At 47.6% G+C, this 25000-nt stretch overlaps 1 protein-coding gene across 1 annotated transcript in view; it reads right to left on the bottom strand.

The window, feature by feature from the left end:
* Positions 1-25000, bottom strand: part of LOC128695265 (discoidin domain-containing receptor tyrosine kinase B) — a 430413-nt gene that overhangs the window by 122053 nt on the left and 283360 nt on the right. Inside the window, exon 4 of the mRNA XM_070095538.1 lies at positions 19761-19998. Within this exon, the coding sequence (XP_069951639.1) occupies positions 19761-19998 (238 nt within the window). The remainder of the gene's footprint in view (positions 1-19760; positions 19999-25000) is intronic.

Genomic DNA, 25000 nt, shown 5'->3' with positions numbered 1-25000 from the left:
TTTTGATGAGCTGGAGAGAGAAGATAGCGGAGAAGAAAGTGATTACATAGTGGGAACACTTCACTCTGGAGGTCCCAAGGTGGTAATAGCAGTGATGTATAACCCACCACAGAACAGCAGGAGGCCAAGGCAAGAGTACGACGAGAGCAATAGAGCGATGGTTGACACACTGGCTAGAGTGGCCAGAAGAGCTCATGCATGCAGGGCAAAGCTCCTGATCATGGGTGACTTTAACCACAAGGAGATAGATTGGGAGAACTTGGACCCACATGGGGGCCAAGATACTTGGAGGGCTAAGATGATGGAGGTGGTACTGGAGAACTTCATGTACCAACACGTAAGGGACACTACAAGAGAGAGAGGAGAGGATGAACCAGCAAGGCTGGACTTAGTATTCACCTTCAGTAGTGCAGATATCGAGGACATCACATATGAAAGACCCCTTGGGGCCAGTGACCATGTGGTTGTAAGCTTCGAATACACAGTAGAGCTACAAGTGGAGGGAGAAGCAGGAAGGCCAGGACGAATGAAGCCAAACTACAAGAAAGGGGACTACACAGGAATGAGGAACTACCTGAACGGGGTTCAGTGGGACAGAGAACTGGCAGGGAAACCAGTTAATGAGATGATGGAATATGTAGCAATAAAATGCAAGGAGGCTGAGGAGAGGTTTGTACCCAAGGGTAACAGGAGTAATGAAAAAGCCAGGATGAGCCCATGGTTTACCCAAAGGTGCAGGGAGGCAAAAACCAAGTGTGCTAGGGAATGGAAGAAATATAGAAGGCAAAGGACCCAGGAGAATAAGGAGAACAGTCGTAGAGCCAGAAATGAATATGCACAGATAAGAAGGGAGGCCCAAAGACAATATGAAAATGACATAGCAGCGAAAGCCAAATCTGACCCGAAACTGTTGTACAGCCACATCAGGAGGAAAACAACAGTCAAGGACCAGGTAATCAGGCTAAGGAAGGAAGGAGGAGAGACAACAGGAAATGACCGGGAAGTATGTGAAGAACTCAACAAGAGATTCAAAGAAGTGTTCACAGAGGAGACAGAAGGGACTCCAGAAAGACGGAGAGGTGGGGCACACCACCAAGTGCTGGACACAGTGCACACAACCGAGGAAGAAGTGAAGAGGCTTCTGAGTGAGCTAGATACCTCAAAGGCAATGGGGCCAGATAACATCTCCCCATGGGTATTGAGAGAGGGAGCAGAGGCGCTATGTGTACCCCTAACAACAATATTCAATACATCTATCGAAACAGGGAGATTGCCTGAGGCATGGAAGACAGCAAATGTAGTCCCAATCTTTAAAAAAGGAGACAGACATGAAGCATTAAACTACAGACCAGTGTCACTGACATGTATAGTATGCAAAATCATGGAGAAGATTATCAGGAGAAGAGTGGTGGAACACCTAGAAAGGAATGATCTCATCAACAGCAGCCAGCATGGTTTCAGGGACGGGAAATCCTGTGTCACAAACCTACTGGAGTTCTATGACATGGTGACAGCAGTAAGACAAGAGAGAGAGGGGTGGGTGGATTGCATTTTCTTGGACTGCAAGAAGGCGTTTGACACAGTTCCACACAAGAGATTGGTGCAAAAACTGGAGGACCAAGCAGGGATAACAGGGAAGGCACTACAATGGATCAGGGAATACTTGTCAGGAAGACAGCAGCGAGTCATGGTACGTGGCGAGGTGTCAGAGTGGGCACCTGTGACCAGCGGGGTCCCGCAGGGGTCAGTCCTAGGACCAGTGCTGTTTCTGGTATTTGTGAACGACATGACGGAAGGAATAGACTCTGAGGTGTCCCTGTTTGCAGATGACGTGAAGTTGATGAGAAGAATACACTCGATCGAAGACCAGGCAGAACTACAAAGGGATCTGGACAGGCTGCAGAACTGGTCCAGCAATTGGCTCCTGGAGTTCAATCCCACCAAGTGCAAAGTCATGAAGATTGGGGAAGGGCAAAGAAGGCCGCAGACGGAGTACAGTCTAGGGGGTCAGAGACTACAAACCTCACTCAAGGAAAAAGATCTTGGGGTGAGTATAACACCAGGCACATCTCCTGAAGCGCACATCAACCAAATAACTGCTGCAGCATATGGGCGCCTAGCAAACCTCAGAACAGCATTCCGACATCTTAATAAGGAATCGTTCAGGACCCTGTACACCGTATACGTTAGGCCCATATTGGAGTATGCGGCACCAGTTTGGAACCCACACCTAGCCAAGCACGTAAAGAAACTAGAGAAAGTGCAAAGGTTTGCAACAAGACTAGTCCCAGAGCTAAGAGGTATGTCCTACGAGGAGAGGTTAAGGGAAATCAACCTGACGACACTGGAGGACAGGAGAGATAGGGGGGACATGATAACGACATACAAAATACTGAGAGGAATTGACAAGGTGGACAAAGACAGGATGTTCCAGAGATTGGACACAGTAACAAGGGGACACAGTTGGAAGCTAAAGACACAGATGAATCACAGGGATGTTAGGAAGTATTTCTTCAGCCACAGAGTAGTCAGTAAGTGGAATAGTTTGGGAAGCGATGTAGTGGAGGCAGGATCCATACATAGCTTTAAGCAGAGGTACGATAAAGCTCACGGCTCAGGGAGAGTGACCTAGTAGCGATCAGTGAAGAGGCGGGGCCAGGAGCTCGGACTCGACCCCCGCAACCTCAACTAGGTGAGTACAACTAGGTGAGTACACACACATACACACACACACACACAACACATACACACACGCACAATCACACACACACAAACACACACACACACACACACACACACACAAACACACACACACACAATCACACACACACAAACACACACACACACACACACACACACACACACACACACACACACACACACACACACACACACACACACACACAAACACACACACACACACACACACACACACACACACACACACACACACACACACACACACATACACACACACACACACACACACACACACACACACACACAAACACACACACACACACACACACACACACACACACACACACACACACACACACACACACACACACACACACACACACACACACACACACACACACACACACACACACACACACACACACACACATACACACACACAAACACACACACACACACACACACACACAAACACACACACACACACACACACACACACACACACACACACACACACACACACACACACACACACACACACACACACACACACACATCACAACATTACTAGGGTGACAGAGACACACTGGTTGTAATAAGAACAACTATGACCATACGACACATTAGTGTTTCCCTTCCTGCCTCTCCCTTATGACTCCACTAATGTCCCTGGGGTATGCGCACAAACTCAAATAAGGATATAAATCGTGACATTTTAGGGGGAGAAGGGTAGCAGATTGTCCGACACTCTGGCCATTACTGATAGGGTTTTTTTTCATGAATATTGTATGGGGAGGCTAGGGGGACACGATATTAATTTCACTGGAGTCATAAAATCTGCGGGAGAGTCATGAGTTTGCCGTGTTTGTGTTTTAGATTTGTGAGTGTGTTAAGAGAGTGGAGAGTGTGAGGGGAGGGTGTTGATGGAGTCCACTGGTACTTATTATGGCAACTCCACAAAGGCAAAATTTACGTTCAGGAATTAGACACGTGTAACATCTGGGTATCTATATTTGTAGACGTTTCGCCATCCAGTGGCTTTATCAATACAATACAATACAAGGACATGATGTGAAGAATAATGATATACAAAAGATGAGGTAATCAGTCCCTCAGCCTTAGCTGAGAAGCTGATTACCATGAGCACTTTAGGAAGCGGTACTTATCAGTGGTTTTGACGGTCTACTGCCTGCCATGGTTACCAAGAGAAGCCAAGGTTCTGGGCAAGAGTCGCGAGCATATGTAATTACTCAGCCAAGACAGAACTTTCAAAGTGCTGCAATACGGCCAATGTTATATCGATTTTAATAAAGGTGATAGACACTAGGCACAACATTACCTGCTAGCATCACTAGTATGCATAGTGTGTAAAGTGATGGGATAAAACGCGAAGACAGGGATGGAATCAAGGAAGACGACTGAATGATGATCCTACTGCATTTGTATCAGAGTATAAGGGAAATCTGGCAGGATAGGAAAGGACTGGCGGACTACATCTCAGATTGAGAAAGTAAGTAGAAGGTTAGTTGGTACTGTCCTGGCCCGGGTCTTTTCCAGATGGTGATCCGGCGAGACTGTGAGATGGCATCATCAGTGATGTAGCAGAGTGGTGGACGGTGAAGTACAAGCTGGAATGACAAGACTGCTTCAAGGAGCACTTCAGAAACAGAAGACAGTCATTATGAAGGATGGAACGTTACAAGTAGATAATAAAGCGGATAATAACAGTGAGAGAGATACTCGTGGTAAAGCAAAACAGAGAAAAATGAGGGTTTTTCTCGTTTCATAAGAAATATCGAAAGTTCTGCCAATGTTTCCCTTAAGAGGAGCGTAAATTACCCCGTCTTCTAATAATATGTTCATTTTTCCACTATAATCTACCTTGTTCATAATTACTATCACATTTCCTTTGTTTCGTAAGGTGAAGTCCAGGATCTTTCTTTAATTCATGGTATAACTTAACAAATCTTTGAGGACAACTGTGTTGCAGACCTGGGAGTTTTGCTCAAACCTCTGCAACACAGTTGTCCTCAAAGATTTGTTAAGTTGTACCATGAATTAAGGAAAGATCCTGGACTTCACCTTACGAAACAAAGGAAATGTGATAGTAATTATGGTTAAGGTAGATTATAGTGGAAAAATGAACGTTATAGGAGACAGGGAAACTCACACGCCGCTTAAGACTCGGTTCATGGACAATATAAATTAAATTGAAATAATTTATGTGTTCGTTCTAAATATAACGTCAGTTCTCACATTCATATGAACTACTCTCAGAAATCCCAGCATGAAATCATTGCAGACACTGTAGAGTTTGTATGTAAGTCAGGTACTGGAGCCTGCAGCACCGGCATGGAGCCACACCACTCAGTCAGGAAGAGAGAGAGAGAGAGAGAGACTCGAAACTTGAAGACATTGACTAAAACACTGGTCCTGGACTTAAGCTACGAGGAAATGCTGATTGAATCGTATGCTATGTTGCTTGAATAGGTCAGGGGAGATATGGTCCGAGAGTAAGAGATACTCATATACACACACATAGGGATATAAATATAAACTGAGAAATAAAAAAAACGCTGGTAAAAGATACAGATACAAGGTTCCTCGCCAACTGTTGTATAAAAAAACAGTGGAGTGAGGTCCGGCAGGAGGATGTAGGTGCTGCAACAAGCACAGACTTTAGAGAAACATGACGCTGGTGAACACTGAAGATGGGACACAACCCCAGACATTACTGTGCTCATGTACTGACTAATAATTGATCTCTCACACGTGTATGGCAGTGAGGCAGAAGGTGGTGTGAATGTTGTATGTTCTCCTGGGAGGTGACGGGGTGGGGCAGGGGAGCATTTGTGTGTTGGGGGAGGGTGAACACTTGTGTGTTGTGGGGAGGGTGATTACTTGGGTGTTGTGGGGGAGGGTGAACACTTGTGTGTTGTGGGGAGGGTGATTACTTGGGTGTTGTGGGGGAGGGTGAACACTTGTGTGTTGTGGGGGAGGGAAGCACTTATGTGTGTTGTGGGGAGGGGAACACTTGTGTGTCTTGGGGGAGGTTGAACACTTATGTGTGTTGTGGGGAGGGGAACACTTGTGTGTCTTGGGGGAGGTTGAACACTTGTGTGTATTGTTGGGGAGGGGAGCACTTCTGTGTGTTAGAGGGGAGGGTGAACACTTGTGTGTTGTGGGGGAGGGAAGCACTTATGTGTGTTGTGGGGAGGGGAACACTTGTGTGTGTCTTGGGGGAGGTTGAACACTTATGTGTGTTGTGGGGAGGGGAACACTTGTGTGTGTTAGAGGGGAGGGTGAACACTTGTGTGTTGTGGGGGGGAGAGGATGATGTGAAGGGTGACGGCACGTGACAGCCGGGTGACGGCAGCGTAACCCATTCGGCTAGATTGATCCAGCAGACATATCAGCTGGGTGGGTGGGTGGTTCTTTGGGGGTGGTATCGGGGGTGGGTGGGTGGTTCTTTGGGGGTGGTATCGGGGGTGGGTGGGTGGTTCTTTGGGGGTGGTATCGGGGGTGGGTGGGGGTATCAACATCACGTCAACTCGCCCACTTAATATACGTCACCAGACGCAGACTTCACATGTTTACAAACTCTTCCAGAAATTTATTGGCCCTAACTGGATTATTGACTTGATGTTTACTCTTATGTTTAGTGGATGATGTGAGGGCAGGGATACCTGTGTTTAGTGGATGATGTGAGGGCAGGGATACCTGTGTTTAGTGGATGATGTGAGGGCAGGGATACCTGTGTTTAGTGGATGATGTGAGGGCAGAGATACCTGTGTTTAGTGGATGATATGAGGGCAGGGATACCTGTGTTTAGTGGATGATGTGAGGGCAGGGATACCTGTGTTTAGTGGATGATGTGAGGGCAGGGATACCTGTGTTTAGTGGATGATGTGAGGGCAGAGATACCTGTGTTTAGTGGATGATGTGAGGGCAGGGATACCTGTGTTTAGTGGATGATGTGAGGGCAGGGATACCTGTGTTTAGTGGATGATGTGAGGGCAGAGATACCTGTGTTTAGTGGATGATGTGAGGGCAGGGATACCTGTGTTTAGTGGATGATGTGAGGGCAGGGATACCTGTGTTTAGTGGATGATGTGAGGGCAGGGATACCTGTGTTTAGTGGATAAAGTGAGGGCAGGGATACATGTGTTTAGTGGATGATGTGAGGGCAGGGATACCTGTGTTTAGTGGATGATGTGAGGGCAGAGATACCTGTGTTTAGTGGATGATGTGAGGGCAGGGATACCTGTGTTTAGTGGATGATGTGAGGGCAGGGATACCTGTGTTTAGTGGATGATGTGAGGGCAGGGATACCTGTGTTTAGTGGATGATGTGAGGGCAGGGATACCTGTGTTTAGTGGATGATGTGAGGGCAGAGATACCTGTGTTTAGTGGATGATGTGAGGGCAGGGATACCTGTGTTTAGTGGATAATGTGAGGGCAGAGATACCTGTGTTTAGTGGATGATGTGAGGGCAGGGATACCTGTGTTTAGTGGATGATGTGAGGGCAGAGATACCTGTGTTTAGTGGATGATGTGAGGGCAGGGATACCTGTGTTTAGTGGATGATGTGAGGGCAGGGATACCTGTGTTTAGTGGATGATGTGAGGGCAGGGATACCTGTGTTTAGTGGATGATGTGAGGGCAGAGATACCTGTGTTTAGTGGATGATGTGAGGGCAGGGATACCTGTGTTTAGTGGATGATGTGAGGGCAGGGATACCTGTGTTTAGTGGAGGATGTGAGGGCAGGGATACCTGTGTTTAGTGGATGATGTGAGGGCAGAGATACCTGTGTTTAGTGGATGATGTGAGGGCAGAGATACCTGTGTTTAGTGGATGATGTGAGGGCAGGGATACCTGTGTTTAGTGGATGATGTGAGGGCAGGGATACCTGTGTTTAGTGGATGATGTGAGGGCAGGGATACCTGTTTTTAGTGGATGATGTGAGGGCAGGGATACCTGTGTTTAGTGGATGATGTGAGGGCAGGGATACCTGTGTTTAGTGGATGATGTGAGGGCAGGGATACCTGTGTTTAGTGGATAATGTGAGTGCAGGGATACCTGTGTTTAGTGGATGATGTGAGGGCAGGGATACCTGTGTTTAGTGGATGATGTGAGGGCAGGGATACCTGTGTTTAGTGGATGATGTGAGGGCAGGGATACCTGTGTTTAGTGGATGATGTGAGGGCAGGGATACCTGTGTTTAGTGGATGATGTGAGGGCAGGGATACCTGTGTTTAGTGGATAATGTGAGGGCAGGGATACCTGTGTTTAGTGGATGATGTGAGGGCAGGGATACCTGTGTTTAGTGGATGATGTGAGGGCAGGGATACCTGTGTTTAGTGGAGGATGTGAGGGCAGGGATACCTGTGTTTAGTGGATGATGTGAGGGCAGAGATACCTGTGTTTAGTGGATGATGTGAGGGCAGAGATACCTGTGTTTAGTGGATGATGTGAGGGCAGGGATACCTGTGTTTAGTGGATGATGTGAGGGCAGGGATACCTGTGTTTAGTGGATGATGTGAGGGCAGGGATACCTGTTTTTAGTGGATGATGTGAGGGCAGGGATACCTGTGTTTAGTGGATGATGTGAGGGCAGGGATACCTGTGTTTAGTGGATGATGTGAGGGCAGGGATACCTGTGTTTAGTGGATAATGTGAGTGCAGGGATACCTGTGTTTAGTGGATGATGTGAGGGCAGGGATACCTGTGTTTAGTGGATGATGTGAGGGCAGGGATACCTGTGTTTAGTGGATGATGTGAGGGCAGGGATACCTGTGTTTAGTGGATGATGTGAGGGCAGGGATACCTGTGTTTAGTGGATGATGTGAGGGCAGGGATACCTGTGTTTAGTGGATAATGTGAGGGCAGGGATACCTGTGTTTAGTGGATGATGTGAGGGCAGGGATACCTGTGTTTAGTGGATGATGTGAGGGCAGGGATACCTGTGTTTAGTGGATGATGTGAGGGCAGGGATACCTGTGTTTAGTGGATGATGTGAGGGCAGGGATACCTGTGTTTAGTGGATAATGTGAGGGCAGGGATACCTGTGTTTAGTGGATGATGTGAGGGCAGGGATACCTGTGTTTAGTGGATGATGTGAGGGCAGGGATACCTGTGTTTAGTGGATAATGTGAGGGCAGAGATACCTGTGTTTAGTGGATGATGTGAGGGCAGGGATACCTGTGTTTAGTGAATGATGTGAGGGCAGGGATACCTGTGTTAAGTGGATGATGTGAGGGCAGGGATACCTGTGTTTAGTGGATGATGTGAGGGCAGAGATACCTGTGTTTAGTGGATGATGTGAGGACAGGGATACTTGTGTTTAGTGGATAATGTGAGGGCAGAGATGCCTGTGTTTAGTGGATGATGTGAGGGCAGGGATACCTGTGTTTAGTGAATGATGTGAGGACAGGGATACCTGTGTTTAGTGAATGATGTGAGGACAGAGATACCTGTGCTTAGTGGATGATGTGAGGGCAGGGATACCTGTGTTTAGTGGATGATGTGAGGGCAGGGATACCTGTGTTTAGTGGATGATGTGAGGGCAGGGATACCTGTGTTTAGTGGATGATGTGAGGGCAGAGATACCTGTGTTTAGTGGATGATGTGAGGGCAGGGATACCTGTGTTTAGTGGATGATGTGAGGGCAGGGATACCTGTGTTTAGTGGAGGATGTGAGGGCAGGGATACCTGTGTTTAGTGGATGATGTGAGGGCAGAGATACCTGTGTTTAGTGGATGATGTGAGGGCAGAGATACCTGTGTTTAGTGGATGATGTGAGGGCATGGATACCTGTGTTTAGTGGATGATGTGAGGGCAGGGATACCTGTGTTTAGTGGATGATGTGAGGGCAGGGATACCTGTTTTTAGTGGATGATGTGAGGGCAGGGATACCTGTGTTTAGTGGATGATGTGAGGGCAGGGATACCTGTGTTTAGTGGATGATGTGAGGGCAGGGATACCTGTGTTTAGTGGATAATGTGAGGGCAGGGATACCTGTGTTTAGTGGATGATGTGAGGGCAGGGATACCTGTGTTTAGTGGATGATGTGAGGGCAGGGATACCTGTGTTTAGTGGATGATGTGAGGGCAGGGATACCTGTGTTTAGTGGATGATGTGAGGGCAGGGATACCTGTGTTTAGTGGATGATGTGAGGGCAGGGATACCTGTGTTTAGTGGATAATGTGAGGGCAGGGATACCTGTGTTTAGTGGATGATGTGAGGGCAGGGATACCTGTGTTTAGTGGATGATGTGAGGGCAGGGATACCTGTGTTTAGTGGATGATGTGAGGGCAGGGATACCTGTGTTTAGTGGATGATGTGAGGGCAGGGATACCTGTGTTTAGTGGATAATGTGAGGGCAGGGATACCTGTGTTTAGTGGATGATGTGAGGGCAGGGATACCTGTGTTTAGTGGATGATGTGAGGGCAGGGATACCTGTGTTTAGTGGATAATGTGAGGGCAGAGATACCTGTGTTTAGTGGATGATGTGAGGGCAGGGATACCTGTGTTTAGTGAATGATGTGAGGGCAGGGATACCTGTGTTAAGTGGATGATGTGAGGGCAGGGATACCTGTGTTTAGTGGATGATGTGAGGGCAGAGATACCTGTGTTTAGTGGATGATGTGAGGACAGGGATACCTGTGTTTAGTGGATAATGTGAGGGCAGAGATGCCTGTGTTTAGTGGATGATGTGAGGGCAGGGATACCTGTGTTTAGTGAATGATGTGAGGACAGGGATACCTGTGTTTAGTGAATGATGTGAGGACAGAGATACCTGTGCTTAGTGGATGATGTGAGGGCAGGGATACCTGTGTTTAGTGGATGATGTGAGGGCAGGGATACCTGTGTTTAATAAATGATGTGAGGGTAGAGATACCTGTGTTTAGTGGATGATGTGAGAGCAGGGATACCTGTGTTTAGTGGATGATGTGAGGGCAGGGATACCTGTGTTAAGTGGATGATGTGAGGGCAGAGATACCTGTGTTAAGTGGATGATGTGAGGGCAGGGATACCTGTGTTTAGTGGATGATGTGAGGGCAGGGATACCTGTGTTTAATAAATGATGTGAGGGTAGAGATACCTGTGTTTAGTGGATGATGTGAGAGCAGGGATACCTGTGTTTAGTGGATGATGTGAGGGCAGGGATACCTGTGTTTAGTGGATGATGTGAGGGCAGGGATACCTGTGTTTAGTGGATGATGTGAGGGCAGGGATACCTATGTTTAGTGGATGATGTGAGGGCAGGGATACCTATGTTTAGTGGATGATGTGAGGGCAGGGATACCTATGTTTAGTGGATGATGTGAGGGCAGGAATACCTGTGTGTAGTGAATGATGTGATGGCAGGGATACCTGTGTTTAGTGGATGATGTGAGGGCAGGGATACCTGTGTTTAGTGGATGATGTGAGGGCAGGGATACCTGTTTAATGGATGATGTGAGGGCAGGGATAACTGTTTAATGGATGATGTGAGGGCAGGGATAACTGTTTAGTGGATGATGTGAGGGCAGGGATAACTGTTTAGTGGATGATGTGGTGGCAAGAATTGTTTTGTTCACACACACACACACACACACACACACACAGACTGCTACCTCAGCCACAAATAAGGGGACTGTAGGGAAAGAAGGGGCACAACTGCATGGAGAAGCTCTATTAGAGGAGACTGTAGTAAATGAAAGAGCTAAGCTTTATGTTGAATCCCTAACAGACAACAACAGAGCCCAAGGAAAGCCGAGAAGGGAAAATGACAGGCCACTGAGCCCAAGTACATTAGCCAGTGAAACTGAAGAAAGGAAAGCTGTAGTGGAGGAAACCAAATTAAATGAGGGGATACACAGGGTTATGCAGTGGGAGAATGAAAGGGTGAGGTCAGTCTCTGTGTATGGGCTCCAGGAAGTTGAAGGGGAAACATATGAAGCAAGAAAACAAGGGGAAAAAAAGCAATTGAAAGCATCATGAAAGCAATAGGAGAAGACGACATGACCCAGCTGGAGAATTTTCGGAGAATAGGGGGGTTTGTAAAAAAAAAAAGAACCCGGCCAGTGAAAGTGACCTTCAAGGCAGAAGCGACTCGGACCAGGATCCTGCAGGAGAAAGCACAATTAAGGGACATGCCGGCATACAGGAAGGTGTATCTCGACCGCGACAGAACACAAGAAGAAAGGCAGAAACTGAGAGAGATGGTACAAAGGCGAAAGGGGGAAAGAGAGGGGATGGAGAAGACAGACAGGAGATCCCAGACCCAGAAAGAAGATCAAATACAGCCTCCCTCACAACTTCCTATGGAAGCCTCCCAACCAGGTCAACCCCAGTGCAACCAAACACTCTAAATCAAAACACCCATGCCACATCCAATGCCCCCACCCACTACATTACAAACTCCACCCCCACAGCAACAATCCATAGTTCCTTACCAGGTCTCCCACTTCCCCAACCCCAATATACCTCCCAGACCACAGTCTTAGAAAATAAGTTGAAGGTGTGGTATACAAATGCAGACAGATGGAATAAAAAACAAGTATGAGGAGTGGCACAAAAGAATCAAGGAGACATCCCCAGAAATAATAGCACTCACAGAAACAAAACTCACCAGAATAATAACAGATTCAATCTTTCCATCCGGATATCAAATCCTCAGGAAAGACAGAGGGAGGAGAGGGGAAGGAGGAGTTCCACTGCTCATTAAAAACCAGTGGGGTTTTGAGAAAATGGAAGGAATGGAGGGCACGGGCGAAAGGGACTACTTAGTAGGAACAATCCAGTCTGAGGGACATAAGGTGATAATTGCAGTAATGTACAACCCACCACAGAACTGCAGGAGGCCAAGAGAAGAATACGATGAAGGCAACAGAGCAATGATCGACACACTAGCCGAGGTGGCCAGGAGAGCACACATGGGGGGAGCAAAGTTACTAGTTATGGGTGATTTCAATCACAAGGAGATTGACTGGGAAAACCTGGAGCCCCATGGGGGTCCCGAAACATGGAGAGCCAAGATGATGGATGTGGTACTGGAAAACCTCATGCATCAACATGTTAGAGACACTACCAGAGAGAGAGGAGAGGATGAACCAGCAAGGCTGGACCTTGTATTCACCTTGAGTAGTTCGGACATCGAGGGTATCATGTAAGAAAGGCCCCTGGGAGCTAGTGATCATGTGGTTCTGTGCTTCGACTACATAGTTGAGCTCCAAGTGGAGAGAGTAGCAGGAATAGGCTGGGAAAAACCAAACTACAAAAGGGGGAGCTACTCAGGCATGAGGAACTTCCTTCAAGACATTCAGTGGGAGAGGGAACTGACAGGAAAACCAGTACAAGAAATGATGGACTATGTGGCAACAAAATGCAAGGAGGCAGAGGAGAGGTTTGTTCCCAGGGGAAACAGAAATAATGGGAAGAACAGAACGAGTCCCTGGTTCACCCAAAGGTGTAGGGAGGCAAAAACTAGGTGTACTAGAGAATGGAAAAGGTACAGAAGACAGAGAACTCAGGAAAATAAAGAAATCAGCCGAAGAGCCAGAAACGAATATGCACAGATAAGAAGGGAGGCTCAGAGACAATATGAAAATGACATAGTATCAAAAGTAAAGACTGACCCGAAGCTGTTGTACAGCCACATCAGGAGGAAAACAACAGTCAAGGACCAGGTAATCAGACTGAGGAAGGGTGATGGGGAATTCACAAGAAACGACCAAGAGGTATGTCAGGAGCTCAACGCAAGATTTAAAGAGGTATTTACAGTGGAAACCAGTAAGACTCCAGGAAATCAGAACAGGGGGGCACACCAGCAAGTGCTGGATGAGGTACATATAACCAAGGAGGAGGTGAAGAAGCTGCTATGCGAACTTGACACCTCAAAGGCGGTGGGACCAGACAACATCTCTCCGTTGGTCCTTAAAGAGGGAGCAGAGATACTGTGTGAGCCATTAACAAAGATCTTCAACACATCATTTGAAACTGGGCAACTCCCTGAGGTATGGAAAATGGCAAATGTAGTCCCAATTTTTAAAAAGGGAGACAGACATGAGGCACTAAACTACAGACCTGTATCACTAACGTGTATAGTATGCAAGGTCATGGAGAAGATCATCAGGAGGAGAGTGGTGAGGCACCTGGAAAGAAACAAGTGTATAATTGACAACCAGCACGGTTTCAGGGAAGGAAAATCCTGTGTCACAAACCTACTAGAGTTTTATGACAAGGTGACAGAAGTAAGACAAGAGAGAGAGGGGTGGATCGACTGCATATTTTTGGACTGCAAGAAGGCTTTCGACACAGTTCCTCACAAGAGGTTACTGCAAAAGCTAGAGGATCAGGCACACATAACAGGAAAGGCACTGCAATGGATCAGAGAATATCTGACAGGGAGGCAACAACGAGTCATGGTACGCGACGAGGTGTCAGAGTGGGCGCCTGTGACAAGCGGGGTTCCACAGGGGTCAGTCCTAGGACCTGTGCTGTTCTTGGTATATGTGAACGACATAACGGAAGGGATAGACTCAGAAGTGTCCTTGTTTGCAGATGATGCGAAGTTAATGAGAAGAATCAAATCGGATGAGGATCAGGCAGGACTACAAAGAGACCTGGACAGGCTACAAGCCTGGTCCAGCAACTGGCTCCTTGAATTTAACCCTGCCAAATGCAAAGCCATGAAGATTGGGGAAGGGCAAAGAAGACCGCAGACACAATATAGTTTAGATGGCCAAAGACTGCAAACCTCACTCAAGGAAAAAGATCTGGGGGTGAATATAACACCGAGCATATCTCCTGAGGTGCACATCAATCAGATAACTGCTGCAGCATACGGGCGGCTGGCAAACCTACGGATAGCGTTCCGATACCTCAGTAAGGATTCGTTTAAGACTCTGTACACCATTTACGTCAGGCCCATACTGGAGTATGCAGCACCAGTTTGGAATCCACACCTAGTCAAGCACGTCAAGAAATTAGAGAAAGTGCAAAGGTTTGCAACAAGACTAGTCCCAGAGCTACGGGGATTGTCCTACGACGAAAGGTTGAGGGAAATCGGCCTGACGACACTGGAGGACAGGAGGGTCAGGGGAGACATGATAACGACATATAAAATACTGCGCGGAATAGACAAGGTGGACAAAGACGGGATGTTCCAGAGAAGGGACACAGACACAAGAGGTCACAATTGGAAGTTGAAGACTCAGATGAATCAAAGGGATGTTAGGAAGTATTTCTTCAGTCATAGAGTAGTCAGGCCGTGGAATAGCCTAGAAAGTGACGTAGTGGAGGCGGGAACCATACATAGTTTTAAGGCGAGGTATGATAAAGCTCATGGGGCAGGGAGAGAGAGGACCTAGTAGCAATCAGCGAAGAAGCGGGGCCAGGAGCTGTGACTCGACCCCTGCAACCACAAATAGGTGAGTACAAATAGGTGAGTACACACACACACACACACACACACACACGCATTAACCGTATAACTGGCACCGTGTAATCGGCATTTATTTCCGTGGACCATTTAGGCGATTTATGCAGGGTGGCCTTTTATCAGGAAGAAACAATTACTCTCTGGCCTAATCATTGGTGCCAGGCTCAGTACACCCTACCACCCCACCCACACACCCACCGTACCACCCCACCCAAACACCCACCTAACCACCCCACCCACACACCCTGCCAGTAGACTCCTGCTTAGGTCCATCAGTGTATATAATTTGCGATATTATTACACACAGTTAAGCCAGAAATTTCTTGAGCAGTTGCCTTTACAAGTTATTTAAGGGAGGTATTACTAGTGATGAGTTTCTTGCTAGGGTCTTGTAGGTATGTGGTATTAAATGAGCACATCTTCCATTGTTGTCTACAGTGGTACAGTTCGTCCAAGTTACAAAACTTAATATATTTGCATATTTTCACAACCCATTTAGATGTGTGTGTATTTACTTGTAGACATTTAGTTAGATTTAGAGTGTCTAGTTCACCTCTTAACATTCTAATGTCAGGTACAGTATAGTGTTGATCTCTATAATCTTATCACTGATACCTGGAACACTAAGCTCCTTCTTTGTATTCACAACCTTTGTTTATGTTCGTGTGTGTATAAAATCAAGTGTAAGTACAGATGTAGCATCAGGTGTGGAACCGCAGGTGTGTCAAACTGTAGCTGCAGGTGTGTAGCTCCAGGTAAATAAGTGCAGGTGTGTGTGTGTCTCTGGACCATTATATCTTTCTGGACAATCTTGGCTCAATGAGTTATGAGCCTCTGGCACCGTTGGTTAATCTGGCGTAGTGTTACTACACAGCTTAGCGCCACTAACATTACTGCCTTATGACACTCCTGCTGCCACCTGGTAAGACCTGGAGCTGTTACTTGACATACAGCCTCAGGAGGAGGCGGAGGACGAAAAGAAGGTATAGGAAGAAGAGAAGGATAGGTAAGACAGATGTTTAACAGTTAAGTTGCACATGTGTCTTATCAATTTGTCGGTATTGTATACCATTATCATGATCACTCAGGACGAGGAGGAAGACAAGAAGAAAATAATTAATTAGCCATTTTGATCGTAAGGAGCCACCTACTGTCTCAAGATGTGATTCATTATAGTGTACAAACTTGTGTGTATCTATCTGCTGCTGGGTGAACAGGAGTAGATAGTAGACTTGTTCATTCGTCTTCCCTCACCTGGCAGTCGAATGGTGTTTTTTTTTTTTTTTTTTTTTGGTTGCTAGCTAAGAAGGGGAATGAGGGGAGGGGGGGGGGAGGCAATAAAGGCAGGTTATGGGAAGTGCGGTAATGGCATGATCGTGTAGCAGTGACGACACCCACACTTGGCACTCCTGATCGATACCTGGCCCGATTAATTGGCACTTAGGAGGCACGCCTTCTTGCCTCAGCCCCCCCCCCACGTCTCCCCACTATGCCTCCCCCACCACATCTTCCCCACCACACCGAGCCTCCGCTTTTATATACATTATCTAAAGTCTCATGCTGACGCGAAAGTAGCTGGGTGGCACCTTCCCTCACCCCCCCCCCTCTCTTTCTCTCTCTCTCTCTCTCTCTCTCTCTCTCTCTCTCTCTCTCTCTCTCTCTCTCTCTCTCTCTCTCTCTCTCTCTCTCTCTCTCTCTCTCTCTCTCTCTCTCAGTAACATCACCCTGACCCATACTGGTACTCAGTAACATCACTCTGACCTACACTGTTACTCAGTAACATCACCCTGACCTACACTGGTACTCAGTAACATCACCCTGACCTACACAGGTACTCAGTAACATCACCCTGACCTACACTGGTACTCAGTAACATCACCCTGACCTACACTGTTACTCAGTAACATCACCCTGACCTATACTGGTACTCAGTAACATCACCCTGACCTACACTGGTACTCAGTAACATCACCCTGACCTACACTGTTACTCAGTAACATCACCCTGACCTACACTGTTACTCAGTAACATCACCCTGACCTACACTGTTACTCAGTAACATCACCCTGACCTACACTGTTACTCAGTAACATCACCCTGACCTATACTGGTACTCAGTAACATCACCCTGACCTACACTGGTACTCAGTAACATCACCCTGACCTATACTGGTACTCAGTAACATCACCCTGACCTACACTGTTACTCAGTAACATCACCCTGACCTACACTGTTACTCAGTAACATCACCCTGACCTACACTGTTACTCAGTAACATCACCCTGACCTATACTGGTACTCAGTAACATCACCCTGACTTACACAGGTACTCAGTAACATCACCCTGACCTACACTGGTACTCAGTAACATCACCCTGACCTACACAGGTACTCAGTAACATCACCCTGACCTACACAGGTACTCAGTAACATCACCCTGACCTATACAGGTACTCAGTAACATCACCCTGACCTACACTGGTACTCAGTAACATCACCCTGACCTATACAGGTACTCAGTAACATCACCCTGACCTACACTGGTACTCAGTAACATCACCCTGACCTATACAGGTACTCAGTAACATCACCCTGACCTACACTGGTACTCAGTAACATCACCCTGACCTATACAGGTACTCAGTAACATCACCCTGACCTACACTGGTACTCAGTAACATCACCCTGACCTATACAGGTACTCAGTAACATCACCCTGACCTACACTGGTACTCAGTAACATCACCCTGACCTATACAGGTACTCAGTAACATCACCCTGACCTACACTGGTACTCAGTAACATCACCCTGACCTATACAGGTACTGTTTCACCATCACCAGGGTCTCTCGTCCTCTGAAAATCAGCGCAACACGTTTTCCCGCGCCGCTGTTACTGGTGGTAACGTCGCTCTATTACATTACCAGACGTGTGGTGCTCTGACACACACACACACACACACACACACACACACACACACAGTAGTAGCGACCAGTGAAGAGGCGGGGCCAGGAGCTCGGACTCGACCCCTGCAACCTCAACTAGGTGAGTCCAACTAGGAGAGTACACACACACACACGTACAGCATGCTTAGTGTCTAATCGACATGTGCCTAGAACAGAATGGTAACTAACTAACATACACTCCACTGTATGACACGAGAGGTTGTGAGGCTTTGACAGCATCAGGTGTGAGTGTAGGCTGGGACAGTATTAGGTGTGTGAGTGTTGGCTGGGACAGTGTCAGGCGTGAGTGTAGGCTGGGACAGTATTAGGTGTGTGAGTGTTGGCTGGGACAGTGTCAGGCGTGAGTGTAGGCTGGGACAGTATTAGGTGTGTGAGTGTTGGCTGGGACAGTGTCAGGTGTGAGAGTACAGGCTGGGACAGTGTCAGGTGTGAGAGTACTGGCTGGGACAGTGTCAGGTGTGAGAGTACAGGCTGGGACAGTGTCAGGTGTGAGAGTGTAAGCTGGGACGCTGGACTACAGCCGGAACAACAGAGGGTGCAGACAAGGTAAGCCAACTCACACCAGGGGATCTCTGAGGTATTAACGTCTAGCTCACTACCACTCTCTGTACACGACAACATCAGTACGTCAAGTACGCCACAACACTAGCACGTGCGGCACGACAGTTGTATTCGTACATGTAAGCGAGAGTTCTCAGGCATAATATAGCATCCTACATAAGAAGATCTGGGGGAGAGCATCTCTGTAATCCCCCTCAAAAGCGCTGGTCACAGGTGAACTTGAGTGTCTCGCATCTCTGCCAACATCAACCTCACACCAAAATAATAAAGATCAGAGAACACAAGGGACAGTACCATGACTGCAACAATACACAGATAACCCGGACATAGGAGATACAACCTTATAACGACGTTTCTGTCTGACTTGCAACATTGACAAGTCTTCCTCTCCCCTCTATATATATATATTGGCTCCTTCACCTTCGTGTGTTAGAGTGACTTGTAAATGGTCCAAGTCGCACCGAAACCTTGTCATAAGCCTCTCTCTCCTATGTGCGGGTTATCTGTATATAATGAAGATTTTCCCTACATGAGTCCACTGATCACATTGCATCATGCCTACTGGCCTATGCTAGGCAGGTTCAACTCACACACTCCCACATCCACTCATGTACCCGTCTAACCTATTAAGAAAGCTACTCAACGTTATGGCTTCATTGACGCTACTACACAGGTTGAACCACTCATTAACAATTCTGTTGCCAAGTCAGTGGTTTTCTAAAAAAAATTCTAAATCTAAAGTTGTCTGATGTTCCCGTGTCACGGGTTTTATGAAGATTCTGGTAGAATGTTTACAGAACTCTTAATGTGCAGGATCACGACCCTCTGTCGTGTTAATTCATTCGTGTGGAAGCTGCTACACACGAATGAACTCACGAGTCCAACATCATCTTTGAAATAAGTAATAATGTTTTATTTAAAAGTGTTGGTACACTTGTCTTGTTTGTGAGGTCTAGCAAGTGTTGGTACACTTGTTTGTGAGGTCTAGCAAGTGTTGGTACACTTGTTTGTGAGGTCTAGCAAGTGTTGGTACACTTGTTTGTGAGGTCTAGCAAGTGTTGGTACACTTGTTTGTGAGGTCTAGCAAGTGTTGGCCCACTTACCTTGTTTGCGAGGTTAGGGTGTACTGAGTAGTACGCGAAGGTGGCCATGCCTGGCCGCCAGTAACTGAGGGTGTAGGCTGGGGTGTACTCCACACCCTGACCATTGGCGTGTCGACCCTGTGTGGCTACTGCTGTCACCAGCCTCGGGGCTCCCAGGTCAACCTCCAGCCACTCTTCCTGACGGGTGTCGACCGCTGAGCGTGGGCACCAGGCACCTCCCCCGCCCTCCATACCTAGCCTGGGTATAATACAACAACAGTGTCAGCATAATACAAGTGTCAACAGTATACAACAACAGTGTCAACAGTAATTTATTTTTCACTGGCTAGCCAATGAATGGGCAACGTTTGCTGCTACTGTTGCTACCTGTTAAATGTATGATCCCTACTGGTTTAGTGCTTAAATCATGACAATAATGTGAGAGAGGGAGGAAAGGAGGGCTGGAGAGGGAGAGACTGAAGAAAGGATAGAAAGGGAAGGAAGGGATAATGGAGAGGGAGGAAGGAGAGGGAGTGAGGGAGAATTAGCGAGCAAAACAGTTCAAGTCTCCCGGGTGTGCATAACTGTAGAGCAGCAGACCAGGATACTTCTTGTACCTGTCTGGCAGTCGTGTGAAGCACCAGGTGCTGCTGCTGAGGCAATGAAGAGAGGGCGTGATGAGAGAGAGAGAGTAAAGGAATATGAGAGAGAATGGAGTATATATTATCATGGTGGTATTTATTATCCTGGCCAGAACTCTCCAGTAATCTCTGGCAAAACTTTGCTAAGCGTGTGAGAAACACAGGCTGGGAAGCCTCACTTGCTCTACCTAAGTGTGACTTCTTGTATACCTGCAACACGCAGGCACCACCATTATTCATCTTTCCCTATCACCACCACTCCTTGTGTTGAATGACCCACACGTTAAGGGCTTTGTGACGACTTTCTTGTGTGTATGTGTGTGTGTGTGTGTATTTTTCATCCTTGTGTGTGTGTGTGTGTTGTACATCCTTGTGTGTGTATGTTAAACATCTATGTGTGTGTATGTGTATTTTTCATCCTTGTGTGTGTATGTGTTGTAAATCCTTGTGTGTGTATGTGTTGTAAATTCTTGTGTATGTTGAACATCCATGTATGTGTATGTGTATTTTTCATCTTTGTGTGTGTATGTGTTGTACGTCCTTGTGTGTGTGTATGTTAAACGTCCATATGTGTGTATGTGTATTTTTCATCCTTGTGTGTGTATGTGTTTTACATCCTTGTATGTGTAGGAGGAGCCAAGTTTGGCTAAGGGTAAAAGCAGGATTTTACACCATCAAATAACGTGATTTTTCCAACTCTTTATTCCCTCACCTTAAATATCACACCTGTTTCTCATCTATAATGCTTTTTACTCCCCGGTGAACCAGCAAGCCAGGGAAGGGAAGACTCAGGTAAGCACGAGCTTCACGCTGCACACCACCACATAACACCTGCCTCTGGGGAGACATTCACCGTACTCCCGACAAACACAATACCACCGTCTTCCTGCTGAGGGTCTCTCAGTTAGGCGTGTCTCTCTCGTGTGATAACATACATGTGCAGCCTTAGGATATTGTATTGAGGATACGTCTCGCCAAGGATGGACTCTCAAGTCCTGAAGAATCCATTGCTGGCACAACGTTTCCCCAATAAAGAATACAACACTAAACCTGTATCTTATCCCACTAATGTGGATGTCTTACACCAGCTCTTATCCTCGACTTGTCTCTCATTCTTTCTCAGCTTTTCTACCCCAGTTTTACTATCACGTAACAGATCCTTAAGGGATGGAAGGTGTGATGGATATTAGATAGAGGGAGAGTTTGCGAGGGATGAAATAGAAGGAACTGTAGAGGAGTGGAAGATGTGAAAATAAAGGAAGAAATTGAGAGAGTGAGAGTTGTGAGGTTGAGGGAGTTTTAGGAGTGAGAGGAGAGATGTAGAGGGTCAGTTTGAGGAATGGAAGGTGTGAGGTAGAGAGAAAGTTTAGTGGGGTGGGGAGTGAAAGTTACCCATTGAGTCTAGACTCATGATATTGATGTAAACAAAGGAGGGACCAGCAAGAAGAAAGGTGAAAGAGGACATAGAGAGGGAGACAGGAGGGAAGGAACCATAGAAAAGATGCAAGGAGGGATGATGGGGGAGGGGCATAAGAGAGGGAAGAAGGTAGAAGAATAGGGAGGGAGAGGACGGATTAGGGTAGGGAGGGAAAGACGTACTATATAAAGAGAGGGAGAGTTGGAGGATAGTGGGAGGGAGGATGGGAGGGAACCTAGAGAAACAAATGAGGAACGGGGGAAAATGGGTGTACTTGGGAGGCATGGGAATGTAGCCATTATTGTCCTCACTCTCTTTACGAATAAATTGCATTTTCTGGCAAACAATGCTGCAAACCGGAAAACAGTTGCCACTGGTATCCTGTATATTTTTTTGTCGTATTTTTAGTGAGCAGTAACAAAGTTCTGATGAAAGATACAAAATAAAATACTGGGGTAGGTTGTATTAACACTGACCTGGCTATTACAGAAGCTGGATAAACAGGCAAGCTCTGCTGGATCAGTGAGTACCTGACAGCTGGCACACAGATCAGGGAGTACCTGACAGCTAGCACACAGATCAGGGAGTACCTGACAGCTAGCACACAGATCAGGGAGTACCTGACAGCTAGCACACAGATCAGGGAGTACCTGACAGCTAGCACACAGATTAGGGAGTACCTGACAGCTAGCACACAGATCAGGGAGTACCTGACAGCTAGCACACAGATCAGGGAGTACCTGACAGCTAGCACACAGATTAGGGAGTACCTGACAGCTAGCACACAGATCAGGGAGTACCTGACAGCTAGCACACAGATTAGGGAGTACCTGACAGCTAGCACACAGATCAGGGAGTACCTGACAGCTAGCACACAGATCAGGGAGTACCTGACAGCTAGCACACAGATTAGGGAGTACCTGACAGCTAGCACACAGATCAGGGAGTACCTGACAGCTAGCACACAGATCAGGGAGTACCTGACAGCTAGCACACAGATTAGGGAGTACCTGACAGCTAGCACACAGATCAGGGAGCACCTGACAGCTAGCACACAGATCAGGGAGTACCTGACAGCTAGCACACAGATCAGGGAGTACCTGACAGCTAGCACACAGATCAGGGAGTACCTGACAGCTAGCACACAGATTAGGGAGTACCTGACAGCTAGCACACAGATCAGGGAGCACCTGACAGCTAGCACACAGATCAGGGAGTACCTGACAGCTAGCACACAGATCAGGGAGTACCTGACAGCTAGCACACAGATCAGGGAGCACCTGACAGCTAGCACACAGATCAGGGAGTACCTGACAGCTAGCACACAGATCAGAGAGTACCTGACAGCTAGCACACAGATCAGGGAGTACCTGACAGCTAGCACACAGATCAGGGAGTACCTGACAGCTAGCACACAGATCAGGGAGTACCTGACAGCTAGCACACAGATCAGGGAGCACCTGACAGCTAGCACACAGATCAGGGAGTACCTGACAGCTAGCACACAGATCAGGGAGCACCTGACAGCTAGCACACAGATCAGGGAGCACCTGACAGCTAGCACACAGATCAGGGAGCACCTGACAGCTGGCACACAGATCAGGGAGCACCTGACAGCTAGCACACAGATCAGGGAGTACCTGACAGCTAGCACACAGATCAGGGAGCACCTGACAGCTAGCACACAGATCAGGGAGTACCTGACAGCTAGCACACAGATCAGGGAGTACCTGACAGCTAGCACACAGATCAGGGAGTACCTGACAGCTAGCACACAGATCAGGGAGCACCTGACAGCTAGCACACAGATCAGGGAGTACCTGACAGCTAGCACACAGATCAGGGAGTACCTGACAGCTAGCACACAGATCAGGGAGTACCTGACAGCTAGCACACAGATCAGGGAGCACCTGACAGCTAGCACACAGATCAGGGAGCACCTGACAGCTAGCACACAGATCAGGGAGTACCTGACAGCTAGCACACAGATCAGGGAGTACCTGACAGCTAGCACACAGATCAGGGAGTACCTGACAGCTAGCACACAGATCAGAGAGTACCTGACAGCTAGCACACAGATCAGGGAGTACCTGACAGCTAGCACACAGATCAGGGAGCACCTGACAGCTAGCACACAGATCAGAGAGTACCTGACAGCTAGCACACAGATCAGGGAGTACCTGACAGCTAGCACACAGATCAGGGAGTACCTGACAGCTAACACACAGATCAGGGAGTACCTGACAGCTAGCACACAGATCAGGGAGTACCTGACAGCTAGCACACAGATCAGAGAGTACCTGACAGCTAGCACACAGATCAGGGAGCACCTGACAGCTAGCACACAGATCAGGGAGTACCTGACAGCTAGCACACAGATCAGGGAGTACCTGACTGCTAGCACACAGATCAGGGAGTACCTGATAGCTAGCACACAGATCAAGGAGCACCTGACAGGTAGCACACAGATCAGGGAGTACCTGACAGCTAGCACACAGATCAGGGAGTACCTGACTGCCAGCACACAGATCAGGGAGTACCTGACAGCTAGCACACAGATCAGGGAGTACCTGACAGCTAGCACACAGATCAGGGAGTACCTGACAGCTAGCACACAGATCAGGGAGTACCTGGCTGCCAGCACACAGATCAGGGAGTACCTGACAGCTAGCACACAGATCAGGGAGTACCTGACAGCCAGCACACAGATCAGAGAGTACCTGACAACTAGCACACAGATCAGAGAGTACCTCACAGCTAGCACACAGATCAGAGAGTACCGACTGCCAGCACACAGATCAAGGAGTACCTGACAGCCAGCACACAGATCAGGGAGTACCTGACAGCTAGCACACAGATCAGGGAGTACCTGACAGCCAGCACACAGATCAGAGAGTACCTGACAGCCAGCACACAGATCAGGAAGCACCACTCAGCACCTGACAGCTAGCAGACAGATCAGGAAGTACCTGATAGCCAGCACACAGATCAGGGAGCACCTGACAGCCAGGTACGTAAACGGCATAACTAACGGGATTCAGTCATACGTGTCTGTCTGTCAGATGATGATGTGAAAACAGGTTTCTTCAAGACGAAGTTAGTCATATACCTAAAGCCAGTAGCTGTTCAGCCGGGGCTGTGGTTCATATGTTGAACTACGTGCGGCCAGCAGTAACAGCCTGGTTGATCAGGCCCTGATCCAC

This window comes from Cherax quadricarinatus, chromosome 50 (genome assembly GCF_038502225.1).
Source record: "Cherax quadricarinatus isolate ZL_2023a chromosome 50, ASM3850222v1, whole genome shotgun sequence".
NCBI lineage: Eukaryota > Metazoa > Arthropoda > Malacostraca > Decapoda > Parastacidae > Cherax > Cherax quadricarinatus.
The sequence above is the reverse complement of the archived record's forward strand: the minus strand, read 5'-3'. Positions and strand labels throughout refer to the sequence as shown.